This window comes from Tupaia chinensis, unplaced genomic scaffold, assembly GCF_000334495.1.
Source record: "Tupaia chinensis unplaced genomic scaffold, TupChi_1.0 Scaffold000037_17, whole genome shotgun sequence".
Classification (NCBI taxonomy): domain Eukaryota; kingdom Metazoa; phylum Chordata; class Mammalia; order Scandentia; family Tupaiidae; genus Tupaia; species Tupaia belangeri.
In genome coordinates, this window is record NW_006159475.1 from 481,217 (window position 1) to 501,888 (window position 20,672).

Here is a 20,672-nt window from a genome sequence, read left to right on the forward strand (position 1 = left end):
ATTTCTTGCTGTCTCTCTGGTGAGCCCATGCACCCTATATCAAAAAGCTCTTTAAAAAAAGAGGTGGGCACCTCAAGGAGTCTCCTGACCAAATCAACTTCCGTATGTAGTATGATCAGTTGGCCATAAAGACAGGGGTATCTTCAAGCATCTTTTGTTTCTAGATGTGGCCTCTTTTAATATCTGGTATGTCTAGTCCATGGGGATCAGTCTGAGTTTGCATGGATGCAAGAAATACTACCTTCTCAGAATGACATCTTTGTTTTCTGATGGTTCAATCTTCAAACAAACTTTGTTTCATGCATAAAATTATTAAAAATATTGTATAAGATTATAGTATCTTCAGGCTATGTGTATAAGCCATAAAACAGAAATGAACTTTGGGATTAAACTCAGGTCCCATCCCTAAGATATTTCACTATTTATATGCAAATAAATATTTCAAAATCTGAAAGAATTAAAAATTCTTCTGGTCACAAGCATTTGGGATAAGGGATACTCAACCTGAAATTAATTCTATACAGATCCATATCCTAACCAGTAACGAACAATTTTGGAAGAAAGGCCAGACTTCCTACAAAGAAAAAGGAAGAAAATAAGTAAGAAAGGGAGGGAGGGAGGAAGAGAAGGAGAGAAGGAAAGAAAAGTTAATTTTCTTTGCACATCTGAGTTGCACTGACTTGTATTTGTGATCCAGTAACTATACATACCATATGTATGATACTACATATACCTCCAAGGTGGATTCTTGAGTTAGATGCAGCTTCAAATATCAAACACAGCGCTTGGCTGGGAGGAAGAAGAAATAGAAGCTAAAGGCTTGAACTTGGAAAAATAATCGAGTACATCCAGTAATGCTGGGCCCAGGGCAGAGTGCAGTGAAGGAATGGATTTAGCTACAGTGGGCTCTCTTTTCCAAATCAGCCTCCTTGAAAAAAGTTATGGGTAAGGGAAAGATGAATTAGGCAGCATTTTCTTAACTGTATAACACCATCGTACAACCTAACTGTATTACTTAGACATTTTTCATAAAAATTGAGGAGTACTCACTTGGTAATTCATTGACATATTGAGAATTTAGTGTGCATTACATCCAAAAAAAAAAAAATCACCTCATACACGAGATATGGAAGATAAACATTGTCATTAAAATGAGCATGTACTGGAAAAGGACAAAATAGCCCCTTAGAGGAGAATTCCAGCATCTTCCAGGCTGAGAGTATAACACACTGTGTAACTGGGAGGAAGGAGAAGGGCGCATGTGTGGTAGTCTTGGATCTGAGCAGGGGGGGGGTCCTCATGCCTGACTTCTCTATGAACCTGGATAAACTGAGAAGGGAATTTAGCTATAAAAAGCTCTGTCAGGTTTTAACACTGCAATAACTACTCATTTGTCCTGTTCAACTGGTTAGGGCCTAGCTGGTGGAAATCTTTTGTGTGGATTCTCTCTCTAGAGTAAGTAAAATCGCAGAGGGTTGATTTACACTTCTCTCACAGGATTCAGAAACATTAGCTAGGTCTTTTCCTTTGTTGTTAACCATTTGAGTCATGCCACGTTTTTACATCTGAGGAGACTTCAAAAAGTTTGTTTAGCTATAGAATGAGCCCACTGAAGGAGGCAGGGTCACTGAAGGAAAAAACAAAAGTATTGCCCCCTAGAAATCAAATAATGATAATAATAATAAAGTATTGGCCCCGATTTCATAAAAGCAATTTGTTCGTAAATGTATGGTTTGGAGGAACCTAGGAGTAAACAGACGATGCATTTTCCAAATGGAACACACTTCCCATGCGGACACCCCGTACGCCCTAAAGCAGAGGAGTCTGCCCGCGGGGGCTGTCGCTTTGACCTCAGGCACCTGCGCCAGGTCAAGCAGCGACTGGAGGAGGCCGACGGGATCGCGTCACTTCCGGCTGCGGCCCGGCTGGTCCATCAGCACTATGACCACCAACGCCGAGGTGCCGCGCCGGCGACCGGGAGTCGGGGTAGGAGTAGTGGTGACCAGCTGCAAGCATCCTCGTTGTGTCCTCTTGGGGAGGCGGAAAGGGTCGATTGGAGCTGGCAGGTTTCAACTTCCTGGGGGCCATTTGGAGTTCGGGTGAGCACCCATCTAATCGACCCGGGAAAACGGAACGTGCCTGGGGAAAGCGTGCTCGCGCTGTGCGTACGCCCGTGCGCCGTGCGTGCTTCCGCACATGCGTACGTCCGAGCCAATGCTGCGCCCTTTCTCGCGCACTCCTCGGGTCCTCCTGTACCGCTGGGCCCTGCAGGCTTCTTTCGGTAGAGGGCGCTGTGCTGAGTAAGGCAGGATCTCGCAGTGATGTGAGCTGCGGCCCCCGCCTGGTCGCGGCTGGGCGTCGGTTTGTGGTGGTTTTCTTTGCGTTTACACGTAGGAGACCCCTGCGTGTAAACCTCCAGCTGCCTTGCGTTGCCCATTTCCATGTGATGTAGACGTGCACAAATGCATTTAGTACCTACTGGTCCCGCGATTTGTGTCGCATAACCGAGTCACTGGGTCAGGGAAACGCTCAGCGTCCGTTTCTTTATCTTTAAAATGGGAACAATGGCTGAAATACTCAAGGTTTCTTTCTGCCTCTGCACTCTGTGACTTTATCAGACTGACAGAGGAAGTTGAATAGTTACATTTACACAAGAGTGAGGACAGCTTGGGATTGTGCTAAAAAGTGGAATCTAAAGTAAGAAAAAGGTTAAAATATACATAGCATTTAGAGCATCCAGACCCAATGGCTCTATTTCCTTTAGTATAAAAAATTTCGAGAATACATAAAAACAGAAGAAATAGTGAATTATTATGTTCAGAGCTTGTTCTTTTTCATCTTTACTCTGCCTTGCCTCTCCCACCCAAAACACACAGAACACACACAAATCTGATTTTCTTTTAAAGGAAATCTCAGACATCCTATTATACCATCCCTAAATAGTTGATTATGTATCTCTAATAGACTAAAACACACACACACACACACAATACTGTTTCCATACCTAACAAAATAATTTTTTTTTAGAGAGATTCTTGCTATAGGGCGTGTGCACTTGCTGAAGAGTGAGAGAGAGACAGAAAGAGAGAAATCAACCCCCAGGGGGATGAGCACGCTGCAATCCCTTCTCCCTTCTCCTCTCTGGATTTTGGGTATACATGCACACATGCCTGGTGTGAATTTTAAGCTGCTGAGTCTGGGACTTGAACCACAGTCGGCTATATGAGAGTCCAGTAATGTAACCATTATGCCATCTGCTGGTCCAAACTAATTCTGTAGTTTTTTGGTTTTTTTTTTTATGTTTTTTGTTGTTATTGTTTTAGAGATATTTGCTATAGGGTGCAAGCACTCATCTGAGAGAGAGAGAGAGAGAAAGAGAGAGAAATCACCTTCAGGAGGAATGGCCACACTGCAGTTCCTTCTCCATTCTCCTCTCGCGATCTTGGGCATACACTCACCTGTATGAGGTTTAAGCTGCCAGATCTGGGACTAAACCCCTGGTGGATTGTGTGAGAGTTCAGCAACATAACCATTATGCCATCTTTGGTCCCAATAATTCTTTTGTATTATTTGAGATAGATGCATAGTCTATGTATCATTTTCTCCATTATCTTGAATATGTCATTTTACTGTTTTGTTCTAGTCAGGATCAAAGGAAGTACACATATTATATGGCATTTGGTTGATAAATTTTTAAGTCTTAATCTAACAGTAACCTATCTTCCACTCCCTCTTATGCCATTTCTTTTTTGAAGAATATGAGTCATTTGTCCTGAGGAATATCTCGCATATGAGTATGTTCTGTGTTATTCTAATTTGCTTACTTCTTACAAAGTGGTAATTAGTCGAGGCCAGCCTCTGTGGCACAGTCAGTAGCAGATTGGACTGTAGTGCTGGAAGTCATGCGACCAAGCGCACAGATCTCAGGGCCTGGTTGACTTGAAATAGTCTGGGTGCAGTGCGTGGACATGCCCTAGAGCCTGAGGAGCTGAAGGGCTGGAAGTAGGGTCTGCAGCATGAACTTCGTTAAGGGTGTGTGTGTCTTTCTCTGTCTCCCCCTTGCACACACACACACACACACACACACACTCTATCATGAATAAAAATTTGAGGTTTGATCCAGTGCCTATTAATCAAACTTGTCCTTTACAAAATATGGTGTATTTATGATCTTTTAACATTTTGGAATTCTTTTTTATAAGTATTTTATTTAGCTCTATTTTTTAATTTTAATTTGACCAGAAAGGAACAGAATGAGAGAGAGAGAGAGGGAAAGTGAGAAAGCAAGCAACCAGGTCTGGGACTCCTGTGGTTGGCCATGTAGGAGACCAGCGCCCTCAACCACGGCCCAACCTGCCATTCTCTATTTTGGATTTTTTTTTTTTTTTTTTTTTTTTTTTGAGAGGGTTTTGCTGTAGGGCGTGTGCACTCACCAGAAAGACAGAGAGGGACAGAGAGACAGAAAGCGAGAAATCACCTCCCCCAGGGGGGATGACCACTCCGCAATCCCTTCTCCTCCATTCTCCTCTTGGGATCTTAGGCATGCATGCACACGCGCCCAGTGTGAGTTTAAGCCACCAGGTATGGGACTCGAACGGCAGTTGACTATATGGGAGTCCAGCAACATAGCCATTACATCAACTGCTGGTCCCTCCCTATTTTGGAATTTTTAAAAATGGTATTCAGAATTTTAAAAGGCATCTAAGGGAGGCCAGCAGGTGGTGTGGTGGTGAAGGTGCTGAACTCCCACATGGCTGACAGTGGTTCAAGTCCTGGACCTAGCAGCTTCCTTCCTTTCTCTCTCTCTCTCTCTCTCTCTCTCTCTCTCTCTCTCTCTCTGGTGTCTGTGCCCTTTAGCAAATTTTAAAAATAATAATAAATAAAATTAATTAATTTTTTTTAAAAAAGCATCAATAAGTTGAGACCAACATATGGCATAATGGTTATGTTGCTGGACTCCCACATAGTCAACTGCAGTTCAAGTCCTGGACCCAATGGCTTAAAACTCACGCTGGGCACATATGCATGCATGCCCAAGATCCCAAGAGGAGAATGGTGGAGATTGCAGCATGGCCACCCCCTGGGGGGGCTGATTTCTCGCTTTCTGTCTCTATGTCTTGCTCTTGCCTCCCTAGCTAGCACATGCACCCTACAGCAAAAAAAAAAAAAAAAAAAAAAACCCCCCTCTTTAAAAAAAAAAAAAAAAAAACCTCTCTCTCTAAAAAAAAAGCATAAAAAAAATCGATATGTTTAACATTTTCAGCTGATTAACTATCAAGTAGGGGTAAAATTTTTAGATTAAGAACTACTTTGCCCAGACAGCTACACTCACATTGTATTTGGTTGATTATTGATGGGCACTAGTCTATCACAGACAAAGCACTAATGAATGTATAATTACCAGAGTAGTGACTAGACATAGCGATCTTAACAACACAAGGAAGTGTTGATGTCCTGACTCAGATATTGAATGATCATGGCCAGCACTGAACTTTCCATTTTTACTAAATGCTAGATAGTATGGTAAGCTCTTTACATGTATGGTTTTTCTAGATTTTTATATAACTGGTATACTGAGGAAGCTAAATTGATGGAGGAACAAACAGGAAATGGCTCTTATTTCTCCTTTTTATTTTTTGTCTTTATAATTGATTTATCTTTTCCTTCTGTGTTCCTCAGTGATGTTTCCTACAAATCCTGGTGTTTTACTGTTCCTAGACCTCCACTTCAGACCCCAGTTGCAAATCTGGGTATCTGAAAACTTCTCACAGGCCAGCGACAAATGGGGATGCCCATGTCTCTCTCTTTAAGCTCCATTAATTTGCTAGAGTAGGTCATAGAACTCAATGAAACATTTGCTTACATTTACCTGTTTATTCTAAAGGATAGTTTATGCCCTACTGCTCAGCAGGCAAGCCACGTGGGAAGACCAGGAATTTTACCCAAATGACTAAAAGCCATAAATCATGGTGCAGGCCTGTAGTTCTAGCTACTTGGGAGGCTGAGGCAAGGGGGTAAGGACAGAATGAGACCCAGTCTTAAAAAAAAAAAAAAAATTTAAAGACTACAAATAAACAGGCAGATGAAGAGACATAGAGCCAGGTCTGAATGTCTTCTGAGTATAGGAGTTTTTTCCTCTGGTTTTGGGATGCAACGCCTTCCCTATACCCAGAAGAGTTTCTTGTTCTTTCTGTAATCCTCCTCTTATTTACCTATCCAGAAGAACTCTCAGAACCCTGTATTTTGGCTTTTTTATGAAGACTTCATTGTACAGGCATGATTGAAGCATGGATGATTGTGTAGAAATGTTATTGAACAAAAAGGGTATGACCTAGTGCTGAGAGAACGAGTGAGAGAAACCCAGCAAGACCCATCTTCAGATTCCTCTTGACCTCCCTGCGCAGCATTCTTTCCTTCTGGATATGGGGCAGGACTCTCTGGAATGGGGTGGGGGTGGGGTCTTAAAATCTTTATTTATTTTTATTAATTGCCAAAAGGTGCTTGCACTTGTCAGAAAAAAAGAAAGCAAGCAGTGAGCTGTGGTCATGCTGAAATCCTTTTTCCTCCCTTTCTCCATCCTGTCAGGATTTGGGGCACACACACACAGGTTCAGGGTGTGTTTCTTAAGCCTCCAGAGCTGAGAGTCACACCATGGTTGGCCATGTGGGCCCCAGTTTCATATGTACAGGACCCAACTGCTTTGCTGTGGGGCCAGCCCGAGATCTTAAATTCTCCATGGCCAGTTCTATGGCCTGTTTTGGGAAGCTTCAGAAACCAAGAACAAAAGACCAAAGAGTTATGAACAGAAACCATGACAAAAACAAACAAACAAAAATGTATATATGTATCTCATAATATCACAGCTTTAGACTAGAAATTTCTAGCCAAGAATTTCATGGCTAAAAGAAAATTACATAAATAAAATCAGATACAATAATGTTTCTGTTTTCCAGTGAGACCTGGGAAGAATGTGCTCAAAGGGAAACCTGGGAAGAAGCAGCTCTTCACCTGAAAAATGTTCGCTTTGCCTCGGCTGTGAATTCGTTCATTGAGAAAGAGAATTACCATTATGTCACTATATTAATGAAAGGAGAGGTGGACATGACTCACGAGTCAGAACCAAAGAACGTAGAGCCTGAAAAAAATGAAAGTAAGAGAATTATATAAAAAGAATGTGTACTGCTTTGAGGAGAGCATATCACTGAAAGGAGTGTTACATTATGTTCCAGAGAATTAAATTCTCTGCATATATGCTATGGTCCAGATGTTTGCATCTCTGCAGAATGTATATGTTGAAAAGCCTGTTCCTAAGGTGGTAGTATTAGAAGGTGGTGCCGTTGGGAGGTTATTAGGTCAAAACTTCATAAATTAAATTAGCGCTCTGATGAAAGAGGCCCCAGAGAGACCTTTGCCCCTTCCACCCTGTGAGGACACAGAGAGAAGATGGCTAGCTATGAACCAGGAGGCAGCTTTCACTAGGCACCAAATCCATCAGTGTCTTTCTCTTGAACTTCCTAGACTCCAGAACTGTGAGAAAAAAATTTCTGTTTTCTGAAGTCTGTAATATTCTGTTACAGTAGCCTAAACAGACTAAGAAACTGTAGATATGTAAAATATACGTAAGTCCTGAGGGACACAGGAACCAGACTGCATGGGTTTATGTCATGGTTCTTCCACTTAGGATTTTGTGACCATGGGGAAGTTTCTTAATACCTAGGCCTCTTTTTGCATCTGTAATTACCTCAGATGAGTTGCTATAAAAACTAAATAAGTTAAAGAACCTAAATACATGTTAGTTTTATTGTTAGTGTTTAATTTCATTTTAGACTGTGATTTTAAGGAAAACATTTCATGTGCTTTCCTCAGTTTTCTCAGCTGTACAGGAGAGATAATTCCTTCCTTTGTCATGGTTACCCTGACAAAATAGTTGCCTGTTATAGTCCATATTGAATTGAATGCTTTGGAGTTTAGTGACATTTACTGTATGCTAAGCAGATTTATTTATTTTTTAAGAGATATTTTTGCTATAGGGCATGTGTGCTCGCTGTAGAAAGACAGAGAGACAGAAAACGAGAAATCACCCACTGCAGGAATGGCCATGCCGCGATCCCTTCTCCTCCCTTCTCTCAGGATTTTGGACACACACACACACACACACACATGAGTTTCAAGCTGCAAGGACCAAGACTTGAACTGCAGTCGGCTACATGGGAGTCTAGCAACTTAACCATTACATCATCTGCTGGTCCCATACTAAGCATATTTCTAAGGGTCTTATATGTATCATCTCTCGTGAAATTTTCATGAAACTGTAAATAAAGGAACTAAAAAAATGTCAAACTTTCGGAATATATTCCTTGCCAAATGAAACTTTATTCAAATGGTCTCATATACAGGACCTCCCCTCTAAACATTTTATTTCTTCTAACATGATAGAAGCTTTTCATTCAAAAAATACTTTTTTAAAAAGAATTATTTATTTAATTTAATTTTCCCCCACAATTTACTATATATAGAGAGAAAGCTAGAAAGCAAGCTGCCAGGTCTAGGACTCACACTGCAGTGGGCCAGGTGGGAGGCCAGTGCCCTAACCACCATGCCACCCGCATACCCCCCCAAAATACTTTTTGATTACAGTATATCAGACACTCAACAAACAATGGTGCATAGGACAAATGCCCTGCTCTCCTTGATTTACACTTTAGTGGGGAATGTGGGAGACGCTAGATTAGCAGCTATGTTATGACAGTAGGGGTAAGGACTGTGAAGAAAGATAAGCTGTGTAAGGACAGCACTGCATGGTGCTATGTCAGGTGGAGTGGTCAGGAAGAACTCCAGAAAAAGAGACGTGTATACAGAGGTCTGGAGGAAGTGATATTTGTAGAATAAATACATTGTATTTTTACAGATTGACTTTATTGAATGAACGGAAGGGCACTAGACACCTGAGGCCTGTTAAGTCATAAGAGATTTTTTTTTTTTGGACAGGTTTTTGCTATAGGGCGCATGTGTTCGCCAGACAGACAGAGAGAGACAGAGAGACAGAAAGTGAGAAATCACCCCCCGGGGGGGATGGCCACACCGCAATCCCTTCTCCTCCATTCTCCTCTCGGGATCTTGGACATGCACGCACAAGTGCCCGGCATGAGTTTAAAGCCACCGGGTCCGGGACTCAAACCGCGGTCAACTACGTGGGAGTCCAGCAACATAGCCATTATCCTAACTGCTGGTCCCCATGAGAGATTTTTTTATAAAGTAGGTGATTGCGTGGAATCCTTGAAAGTGAACTAACAAAGAATATTCAAAAGTGTCAATAGGACTTCAGTTGGCCTAAGGTACAATTAAAATTATTCGTGACCAAAGAAGTGAAAGGCAGGAGAGGTATGTAAAAATGTGTGGGGTTGATCGGTGGAGTTTTCCAATAGTCTTTCTTACCTCTCACATCTCCAGTTATCCCAGATAAAATGAGGAGTCAGAGAGGACAATAGTAATGGAAACAAAGATTTGCAACTTGGGGAAGGAACAGTGATTACTTAGCTTTGTTACAATAAATTAATGTGTAGGTACACATATTTTCATTTTACTGCTTTCTGTAAAACTCTTTTTTCTAAAGATTTATTTAATTTTATTTATTCATGTATTTATTTTAATTTGACCAGAGAGAGAGACAGAGAGAAAATGAGAAAGCAAGGCACCAGGTCCAGGACTCAAACCATGGTCAGCCATGTGGGAGTGTCTAGTACCTTAACCACCACGCCACCTGCTGGTCCCAAACTCATTTTTTTATATAAAGCAAAATATATTACATATAAATGAATATTCGGTTAAATTAGTTTTGAAGCATAATTTATTCAGGGAACTGGTTATTATTTTATTTTTTGTTCCAGAGAGCGTATGTGCTTGCCAGAGAGACAGAGAAAGAGAAAGCACTCCTCAGTAGGGTATGGTCCTGCCACAAACCCCCCTTCCTCTATTTCTCCATCCTGTCAGGATTTTAGGCATGTGTGTGCTTGCGTGCACACACACACACACACACACACACCTTGCATGTCTCTCAGGCCACCAGGGCCAGGATTTGAGCTGTGGTTGACAGTGTGGAATCCACTTCCCAAAGCATAGCGCTTAACCACTGCATTATGGGGCCAGCCCTGTTATTTTAACACAGATCTCCAAACTGGCCGCATAGTACAGTGGTTAAACATTGCATAGAGGAAGCTGGATCTCACATGGCTGACTAGGGTTTGAGTCCCAGACCTAGCGGCTTGAAAAACACACAGGGCATATCCATATGACCAATATCCTAATCCTAATGGGATGGACAATTGGAGAAGAAAGGGTTGTGGCTCAACCAGGCCCCTTTCTCTCTCTCTCCCCCAACCCACCCCACTTCCACTCTTTTGTGCACATGCATACACACACTCTCTAGCATTAAAACCAGACAAAACCTGAAAATACTGACATTTTCTTCTTTATGTCTTTTCTATGGGAAAAAAAAAAGCTGAGATTAGAAGAGATTAATATAATGTAATAGTTTTTTTTTTTTTATATATTCAATATCTTTCACAGGAAGCGATCATTTGTAGGGTAGGTGCTGAAGAAGAAACACTAAAGCTGGCCCAGCCTTTGTGGCGCAGGCAGTAACATGCTTAACTGCAGTGCCGGGAGCCACGTGGCCAGCCACAGGTTTGGTCACCCAAACTGGTAGACCTGGAACATGCGGAGAAGCTAGAGGGCTAGGATATGGGCTCACAACATGACCAGACCCTGTCATGGGTATCTTTCTCTCTCTTTTGTGTGCATACATGTGAAATCATGAATAAAATAAATTTAAAAACTGAAGCAACTGGCAGTCTCATAAGCTTTATTCAATGGTTTTCACTTACAGAGCCACCCCTGTTGGTGCTTTCTAAATCTTCAGTCCTCCTTTTACCCTGTCTGGCCTCCAAGGGATTTGAGTTGCTAAATCCTGATACTAATGTATTTGTACAGCCGAACTATTGTGAAGCGTTACTATTGGGGTGTATTTGTAACAAGTCGCTTTTAAATTCAGTTAATTTTTTTTCTAAACATAGATGAACTAACCAAAATAAATACCCTTTGTTTCTATTTGCTATCTTTCTTTTCTAGGTTGGGAGTGGGTTCCTTGGGAAGAATTTCCTCCACTAGACCAGCTTTTCTGGGCACTACGTTGTTTAAAGGAACAAGGCTATGATCCATTTAAAGAAGATCTGAACCACCTGGTCGGCTATAGAGGGAATCATCTCTAGCGGGTCAAGAAAATTCCTTGATTTCTTAAAAAAAAAAAAAAAAAAAAAAAAAAATAAGATCTGGTTACAGAGCAAAAATGTCTGCATTTCAAAACAACTCTCCCTTAGCTAAAAAGTTCTGCATGGTTGTAATATTTGCATCACCCTTACGACCAGTGCTTGAGAAAACTTTTCTGGAATGTGTAATAGACATGTATCTCAGACACAGAATGTGTGAAAACGGTAATGTTGTAGTTACTCTGCTTCCCATTTTTAGGGCATTTACTGTGCAGTTTGTCATGATCAGCTTGCGTGGATAGGGTGCAACACGTGTGTATTAGTGTTTCAGTTCAAATAGAGACCCCAATTCAAATATCATAATTGAACTCAAGCACACTGTGCCTGTTGCATAATTTATCGTGTTTATTGACTTTTTTCTTATATTTAAAAAAATATTTTGGCTAATACATTTTGACATCTTTGCAACTAGAAAGAACAGGAAAGGCCATGAGGGTCTATTTCCCAGGTTTGGGTTGAGAACCTAACCCAAGAGAAGTGAGACAAACCATCTAAGATATGTGTTCTACCATTAACAGGCTATATAATTTTGGATTTCTCACGTTCTCTGAGATCTAGCATTCTTATCTGTAAAATAAGGGGATCAAACTATAGCAGTGGTTCTCAAAGTAGGGTCTAGGGCTCCTCAAGAGCCTTTTAAGGGTATTGAAGGTCAAAAGACTCTAGTACTGTTGTAATTCATGCTATAAAGACATCTTTTTTCAGTGAGTAAGTATACCACTTTTTCAGTTCTTTTCTCAATAGTTTGCTTTTTCAGAATTATATGTACATTGTCTAATTTACCATTTTAAGTCTCATTTTCTGCTCATTGTATCTCTATTATTTTTTGACATTAAAATTGTTTGAGGAGCTCAAGTATTTAAAAAAGTATTCTTGACCTTCGAATATTGGTGACTTCACAGGTTTTTCTACTGCACATTTTTTTATTTGATTATTTCACAGCCTTCTATTGCTTGCTCATTGTTTTCACTCCCTTTCTCGATTGACTGACTCCTTGTCCTTTGCATCTCCTAAATGGTAAACAGATGAGTCTTAAGAAGAAGGCAGGCAAATCTTAACGTTTGAAACCCTTCCATGGGTTTATCTCAAATGTAGTTGATTTGGAATTCACTAATATAGTTCTTTATTGTAGTACCTATCTAAGCAGATGTTTTACAGCTTCAAAAACATCACAAGCCTGTGGAATTTTTCTGTATCTGCCACTTTAAATGTTCAGTAAATTTACCAGGAGCTTGTGAGGTTGTTTGTTTCTTAACTTACCCAATCTGACATAAAGATTTATTTCAATGGAAAGAAAGACTAATCTGGCCTCTTATGGGAAAAAAATAAAAGTGACAATGTAAGACTTTTCTAATAGAGGGAAATTGCATTTATGTCAGCACCTAATATGCTCAAGTGGCATCCAGTAATCCTTCAATAACTATTTCTCTAAATGAGGGAACGAATGACAAATGAAGCAGGATTTAAAACTCTTTTTTTTTTCTTTTTTGGAGAGGTTTTTGATATAGGGCGTGTGCGCTTGCCAGAAAGACAGAGACAGAAAGACAGAAAGCGAGAAATCATCCCCCAGGAGGGATGGCCATGCCACAATCCCTTCTCCTCCTTTCTCTTCTCAGGATCTTGGGCACACACACACACGTGCCCAGCGTGAGTTTAAGCCACCGGGTCCGGGACTCGAACCATGGTCAACAATATGGGAGTTCAGCAACATAGCCATTATGCTAACTGCTGGTCCCATGGATTTAAAACCCTTGAGGTCCGCCTGTGGTGGCACAGGCAGTAGGCTCAGGGCTTGCACCCAGATATGCCTAAACATAGTGGTCACTGCACGTGCTTTTTGATCCTAGATGGTTGGAAGGCTGAAAGGTATGGCACTAGGAGACCCTGTCCATGGTGTCTGTCTCTTTCTCTCATGAAAGAAAAAACTTTAAAACGTTTTCAATTTAATGAAAGACCAAGAAAGGTTTAGGAATTGTTACAGATTTTAAAAGATTATAGGGGCAGCCCCATAGCACAGAAGTAAAGCATTGTGCATAAGTAGCCAAATCCCATACAGCCAACCATGGTTTGAGATCCAGCCCTGGTGACTTGAAAAGCATGCTGGGCACATGTGCATGCATGCCTTCAATCTTGACAGGATGGAGTATGGAGGAAAAAGGATTACAGCATGTCTGTAGCCCCATTGGAAGGTGCACACTCTCCCTCTGCATATACCCTCTGGCAATTAAAAAAAAAAAGAAAAGACTAAAGATCTGGTAGCTAATAAATGCAACTTGTAATCCTCCATTACATTATAGGCCAGGAAAAAATATTTTCTCATTTACTTTGAATAAGAACAATTGATAACATTTGAATGGGACTGAAGGTTAGATATTGATACTGTGTCAGTATTAATTTCCTGATATTGATAACTGTACTAAGACAACATCTTCATTGACAGGAAATACGTATTTAGAGTACAGAGATAAAGGGGTATTGTGTCTGCAATGGTTCAGGGAAAAAAAATGATAGAATGATAGGGCAAACTTATAACTTTAACATTTGGGGACTGTAGAAAGGTTAATGGAATTATTTGTTCTAAATAAGTAACATTTCTGAAGTCGAAATTACTTTAAAATACAAGCTTAATAAAATTACTAGAATGGGGTCCAGATGACACCATGGTGAGATGTGACATTCTGTAAGGCTGGTCCACATGGGTAGGTCGTAGGTTTGCAACTGGAGACCTCCCTGAGTATGCCGGGCACACATGATTGTAATATGGGCCAGAAGTAGATGGTGGCATCAAGACCACATTGGGTACCTGTCACTCTGTCTCTCATTCTTGGGAGAAGTAAATAAAGAAACAGTAAAAATAAATAAATAAATAAATAAATAAAAATACAAAATTCCTGGAGAGAATGTGAGGATCGAAAGAACCCAGTACTAAGCCATGAATAACACCAACATTTAGACAGAAATCTGGGGGATAGTACTGGAAGGAAAGGTAGAAGGATGTTGAAAAAGAAAGTCCGATGGGATGTAGATCGAGTTTCAATGGAGGGCCTAGCTTCTGTGCTCTCCTCTACAGTCCTGAGAAATGACCTCTCTTCAGCTCACCAATCTGAGCCACCAAAGCTAATCCCACCACACAGGTCTGCAGAAAAGCAGTCCAGCCCTAGCCAGGTCACCACGTTTTCCCAGTCAGAAATATCTTTAATAGGAAAAAACTAATGCTGACTGCTACTGTCTCTCAACACTAAATAGGTCAAGTAGAGCTCCTAAAGTCTCTTCGTACCTCGTAGCCAGGTCACTGAGGAGACAGAAATATCTCATCTGCAGAATCAAGCCTTGCGGTGTCATCTATCCCAAGATAGGAAAGTGTTCCTGCACTCAGCTCTACAGTGTCTTAGCAAAAGGCTTCCCAGTGGAGCACGATGAGGTGAGTCTCCCATAGGTCCACTAGGAAGAGACACTTTGTTGTCTTCACTGCCAGCTTTCCAAATGAGGCAAATGCTTTTAAATGAAATATTCTTTTCTTTGAGGCACCAAGGATCATCATAAACAGTGATTGCGGAGAAAGCAAGCTCAGGGACTTACTCATATGAGGGAGGTTTTCCAAGGCCTTTACCAACATAAATCATATTGAAGCATCCTCTTTATTCATTATTCATTATTATTATTATTATTATTATTATTATTATTTTGCTATAGGGCACATGCACTTACCAGAGAAAAAGAGAGAAAGAAAGGGAAAGTGAGAAAGCAAGCCACCAGGTCCAGGAGTCAAACTGTGTTCAGCCATACAAGTAGTCCAGTACCTCAACCACCACACCACCTGCTGGCTCCAAAGCATCCTCTGTTTTTAAGTAATTATTTATATTGTATACGGGAGTCAGTGTTGAACTTGAGCAGTTTTTATAAAACATGAAATCAAATGCAGTACACATTGAGAGCTGTGTATCATGCCTTTCATTTTATGTATCTCAAGAAATTGAAAATGTAAAACCATACTTCAGGTTCTTCAAAACATTTCATTTTTTATCTACTGTGTGCTAAGTATTGATAAGGGCTTCATAATATTTATACTATAAATTAAATCCACCACACTTCCTTAGTCCCCAATTCTCATTCTAGATTTTCTCCCACATTTATGTTTAAATATTTGTTTTTCTTTTTTGCATAATATTATTATTTAGTTTTGCATCCAATCATGGATCATGCTACATTTTATTTATCAGAACAACTAATGGGCAAAATAAAGTTGCAAGTAAACCAAACTTTTCACCAACTTCAATTTGACCTATTGTTTCATGTTCTCTTTTTTCTTCACAGATTCACTTCCTATATTCTCTGATGAGTCCCCAAACACTGTCACCTACAACTCAGTTCTTTCTCCGAAACTCCAGACCCAACCACAGAAGGCTTCTGTCTACCTGAGACTTTCCATGTCCTTCTACCTTGATGTGATCCCAATTGAATTTTCTCTTGTATTCCCAGGAAAAGGCTCTACCATTTGTTGAAATGTTCAAGTTTGACTTTCTCCCTCTCATCCCACAGTCATTCGGTCTCATGTGTGCTGTTTCTTTTCTGTCTCAGACACCTCTCCCCAGGTCCAGGTCTTCATTATTTTTTCTTTAGACTGTTCCTGCAGCTTTACTTCTCTAATCGATTTATTTTTATTTTTAATCATGGCAAAGTAGAAATAACATAAAATTTGCCATCTTAACCCCTCTATTTATTTATTTAATGAAAGAGAGAGAACGAAGTATTTGCAGTAAGGTCTTGCCACACTGCAATCCTCTGCCCAGGCTCCCAGTTAGCTGGGATCACAGGCACATGCCACCATGTCTAGCAGTTGTCTTAGCAGTTTGCTCCCATGTGGCTCTAGCCTCACACAGCAGTGCCCTACTGCTTGCACCACAGCTGGGCCTCTGATGTATTCTTTACCTTATTCCTAAAATGACTTCAAAAATGTAAACCTGATCATAACTCTTGTCTTCCCCAACTTCTTTAGAATTTCCGCATTGCCTGTTGGATAAAATCCCCAGTGTGACACGTGAGGTCTGTTGTCATTTCCTCAGACTAACCTTCCCACATACTGCCATCACCGTCTCATGCCTGCACCCCAGGCATGTCTCTGTGTGCTTCCTCAAGTGCACCGGGCTGTTTTCTATCTCCTTGCCAGTGTGCCTGCTGCTCCTGAATTGAACACCTCCCCTACCGTCAATCTGCTGAAGCACATCCTTACCAGTTTTTCATACCTCAGTTTGAGGGCTCCTTTCTCCGTGATGCCTTCTGGACTTACCCAAGCAGACTTATGCACATCTCACCTTATTCTATTTCTACTGTATCCTGACTTCAAAGTGGCTTTTGAATTGTTAAGCCTTTGGGTTTGAATGACATGAGACACCATCCCATTCTTCCAAAGTCACCCTCTTTTGTCTTTTTGTAGAAACTGATTTAAATTTCTGATAGACTGAATTCACTTCTGATACACTGGTGAAACAAGATTCTGCAGGTGCCTCAAATTAGCCTGCTCCTTAAAAATAGAAGAAGAGGCAAGGATGACCCCTGGATGACCAGCCCCATGTCCAGCACCTTCATCCCCTCGTAGTCTCCACCATGCCCAAGAGGAAAGCTAAAAGGAATGCTAAAAGAGAAAGATCCAAGGTGAAGGACAAACCTCAGAGAAGATCTGTAAGGTTGTCTATGAAGCCTGCTTCTTCAAGGCCAGAGCCCAAGTCTAAAAAGAGCCCTGCCAAAAACGGAGAGAGGTAGCCAAAGGAAAAAGCTGATAGTGGCAAGGATAGGAATAACCTGACAGAAAATGGAGATGCCAAAACAGACCAGGCACAGGAAGCTAGAGCTGCTGGAGATGCTAAATGAAGTGTGTGCTTTTTAGGGGGACAGATTTTTGCTGGAGAGTATGTGTACTCTCCAAAGAGACAGAGAGAGGGAAGGTGAGAAATCATTCAAGGGGAGGGAGGGAGGGATGGCCATGTGCAATCCCTTCTTCTCCACTCTCCTCTTGGGATTTGGGGCATGCATATACACATGCCCAGCATGAGTTTCAAGCTGCCAGTCTGGGACTCAAACTGTGGTCAGCCATGTGGGAATCCAGCGCCTTAACCACTACACCACTTGTTGGCCCCAAAGTATTTGTATTTTTGATAACTGTATACTTCTGGTGACTACGTAGTGGGTTGTTGGAAAAGTCATGATGCATTTTTGCATGAAAAAACACATTATGAATTTCCCAACAACCCAATAGTTTTAACTACTATTTTGCATCAACTTTTACAACACAGAATTTCATTTTAACTTTTTTGTTTAAGGCTATGTTGTTAGCTCACAGAACATTTCATGGTGGTTTTTTTGGGGGAATGGGCTTTCTTTACTAATAGAATGGCTCTGAAGCAGGATTGATTTTGGGGACAGCATCTTTCCCTTCTAGTTTTGAGAGACTTCCCTTTGGCTCCCAGGAAGGATTTCCTGACGCCAACATTTCTCCCTCTCATCCCACAGTCATTCGGTCTCATGTGTGCTGTTTCTTTTCTGTCTCAGACACCTCTCCCCAGGTCCAGGTCTTCATTATTTTTTCTTTAGACTGTTCCTGCAGCTTTACTTCTCTAATCGATTTATTTTTATTTTTAATCATGGCAAAGTAGAAATAACATAAAATTTGCCATCTTAACCCCTCTATTTATTTATTTAATGAAAGAGAGAGAACGAAGTATTTGCAGTAAGGTCTTGCCACACTGCAATCCTCTGCCCAGGCTCCCAGTTAGCTGGGATCACAGGCACATGCCACCATGTCTAGCAGTTGTCTTAGCAGTTTGCTCCCATGTGGCTCTAGCCTCACACAGCAGTGCCCTACTGCTTGCACCACAGCTGGGCCTCTGATGTATTCTTTACCTTATTCCTAAAATGACTTCAAAAATGTAAACCTGATCATAACTCTTGTCTTCCCCAACTTCTTTAGAATTTCCGCATTGCCTGTTGGATAAAATCCCCAGTGTGACACGTGAGGTCTGTTGTCATTTCCTCAGACTAACCTTCCCACATACTGCCATCACCGTCTCATGCCTGCACCCCAGGCATGTCTCTGTGTGCTTCCTCAAGTGCACCGGGCTGTTTTCTATCTCCTTGCCAGTGTGCCTGCTGCTCCTGAATTGAACACCTCCCCTACCGTCAATCTGCTGAAGCACATCCTTACCAGTTTTTCATACCTCAGTTTGAGGGCTCCTTTCTCCGTGATGCCTTCTGGACTTACCCAAGCAGACTTATGCACATCTCACCTTATTCTATTTCTACTGTATCCTGACTTCAAAGTGGCTTTTGAATTGTTAAGCCTTTGGGTTTGAATGACATGAGACACCATCCCATTCTTCCAAAGTCACCCTCTTTTGTCTTTTTGTAGAAACTGATTTAAATTTCTGATAGACTGAATTCACTTCTGATACACTGGTGAAACAAGATTCTGCAGGTGCCTCAAATTAGCCTGCTCCTTAAAAATAGAAGAAGAGGCAAGGATGACCCCTGGATGACCAGCCCCATGTCCAGCACCTTCATCCCCTCGTAGTCTCCACCATGCCCAAGAGGAAAGCTAAAAGGAATGCTAAAAGAGAAAGATCCAAGGTGAAGGACAAACCTCAGAGAAGATCTGTAAGGTTGTCTATGAAGCCTGCTTCTTCAAGGCCAGAGGTCTAAAAAGAAAAGAGCCCTGCCAAAAACGGAGAGAGGTAGCCAAAGGAAAAAGCTGATAGTGGCAAGGATAGGAATAACCTGACAGAAAATGGAGATGCCAAAACAGACCAGGCACAGGAAGCTAGAGCTGCTGGAGATGCTAAATGAAGTGTGTGCTTTTTAGGGGGACAGATTTTTGCTGGAGAGTATGTGTACTCTCCAAAGAGACAGAGAGAGGGAAGGTGAGAAATCATTCAAGGGGAGGGAGGGAGGGATGGCCATGTGCAATCCCTTCTTCTCCACTCTCCTCTTGGGATTTGGGGCATGCATATACACATGCCCAGCATGAGTTTCAAGCTGCCAGTCTGGGACTCAAACTGTGGTCAGCCATGTGGGAATCCAGCGCCTTAACCACTACACCACTTGTTGGCCCCAAAGTATTTGTATTTTTGATAACTGTATACTTCTGGTGACTACGTAGTGGGTTGTTGGAAAAGTCATGATGCATTTTTGCATGAAAAAACACATTATGAATTTCCCAACAACCCAATAGTTTTAACTACTATTTTGCATCAACTTTTACAACACAGAATTTCATTTTAACTTTTTTGTTTAAGGCTATGTTGTTAGCTCACAGAACATTTCATGGTGGTTTTTTTGGGGGAATGGGCTTTCTTTACTAATAGAATGGCTCTGAAGCAGGATTGATTTTGGGGACAGCATCTTTCCCTTCTAGTTTTGAGAGACTTCCCTTTGGCTCCCAGGAAGGATTTCCTGACGCCAACACATACAGCCACCTAGGCACAAATGCCTTGTGTAGAAAAACTAGAATTTGTTCTCCACCTCCACCTTGAGGGTAATCTTAACTCCCTTAAATCAGAGACCTATTGGGATTTGACCACCAAAACTTGGTTACCAGTATAATCAGTCAATCTGTACTTTCTAATAACATTGAAATGATGTTCCTCAAGCGTAGGAATTTATTTTCTATATTGTGGTTTTTCAGATTGATAATTCTGCCATTTTGTCTCCAAAAAGTCAGGGTTGGCTTGAGAAAAGTTGTTAAACAACATGTTAAATGTGAAATGTCAACCCTCACTCTGAACGTTCCCTGTTCAGAGCATCAAATAAAAACTTCACTGATTTTACAGTGGCTTTCTGATTTTGGTAGTCCTTGGAAGGGGACTTGAAAGATACTGTTAATGGTTGTCTGCCCATGTCCTGCCTGAAGCACCATGATTGTTATGAAAAGTATTTTTTAATAAAGCTGGATATAGCTTGGCTTGGGAAAAAGCAGCTAGAAATAAGTTCATATTTTTATCACATAGTTTACATAAACACTGTTTGTGTGAATGAAGAGGAAACATGTTTACATTTCAGGGATCAAGTGTGCCTCTTGGGTGATACTGACTGGGCTGAGCATGAACTTGATTATTTGCGATCTTAGGTTTGGTTCATAGGATAAGGCCGCCAGTACTTGTATATCATGTCGGATTCTTTTGATTGTTTTCCTCGCCAACAGAAAGTAACCTCCTTTAGGTTAGAGACTGTGTCTTTATATTATATACCCAGCTGCCAGAGAAGGAACTGGTAATATTAAATGCCTAATGTGTACTGGTTGAATGGGAAAAAAAAAAAAAAAAAAAAAGGACCCAAAATTTTTTTTTCTTAACCATTTTC

At 41.1% G+C, this 20,672-nt stretch overlaps 1 protein-coding gene across 3 annotated transcripts; it reads left to right on the forward strand.

Annotated features, from left to right (window-relative positions):
- The first annotated feature begins 1,909 nt into the window (after positions 1-1,909).
- NUDT15 (nudix hydrolase 15) lies at positions 1,910-16,027 on the forward strand. 3 transcript variants are annotated; one of them, XR_001370393.2, is made up of 5 exons: positions 1,910-2,099; positions 6,954-7,150; positions 11,128-11,270; positions 14,613-14,745; positions 15,639-16,027. XR_001370393.2 is itself a non-coding variant. In XM_014587871.2 (4 exons), exons 1-3 carry the CDS (start codon positions 1,942-1,944, stop codon positions 11,265-11,267), a joined length of 495 nt encoding a protein of 164 aa, XP_014443357.1. In that variant the 5' UTR covers positions 1,910-1,941; the 3' UTR covers positions 11,268-11,270; positions 14,613-14,966. The 3 variants fall into 3 exon arrangements, 2 of the variants coding, with proteins under 2 accessions (XP_014443357.1, XP_014443352.1); XM_014587871.2 differs by lacking the exon at positions 15,639-16,027 and having other exon boundaries at positions 14,613-14,966; XM_014587866.2 differs by lacking the exons at positions 14,613-14,745; positions 15,639-16,027 and having other exon boundaries at positions 11,128-12,179.
- Positions 16,028-20,672: the final 4,645 nt, after the last annotated feature.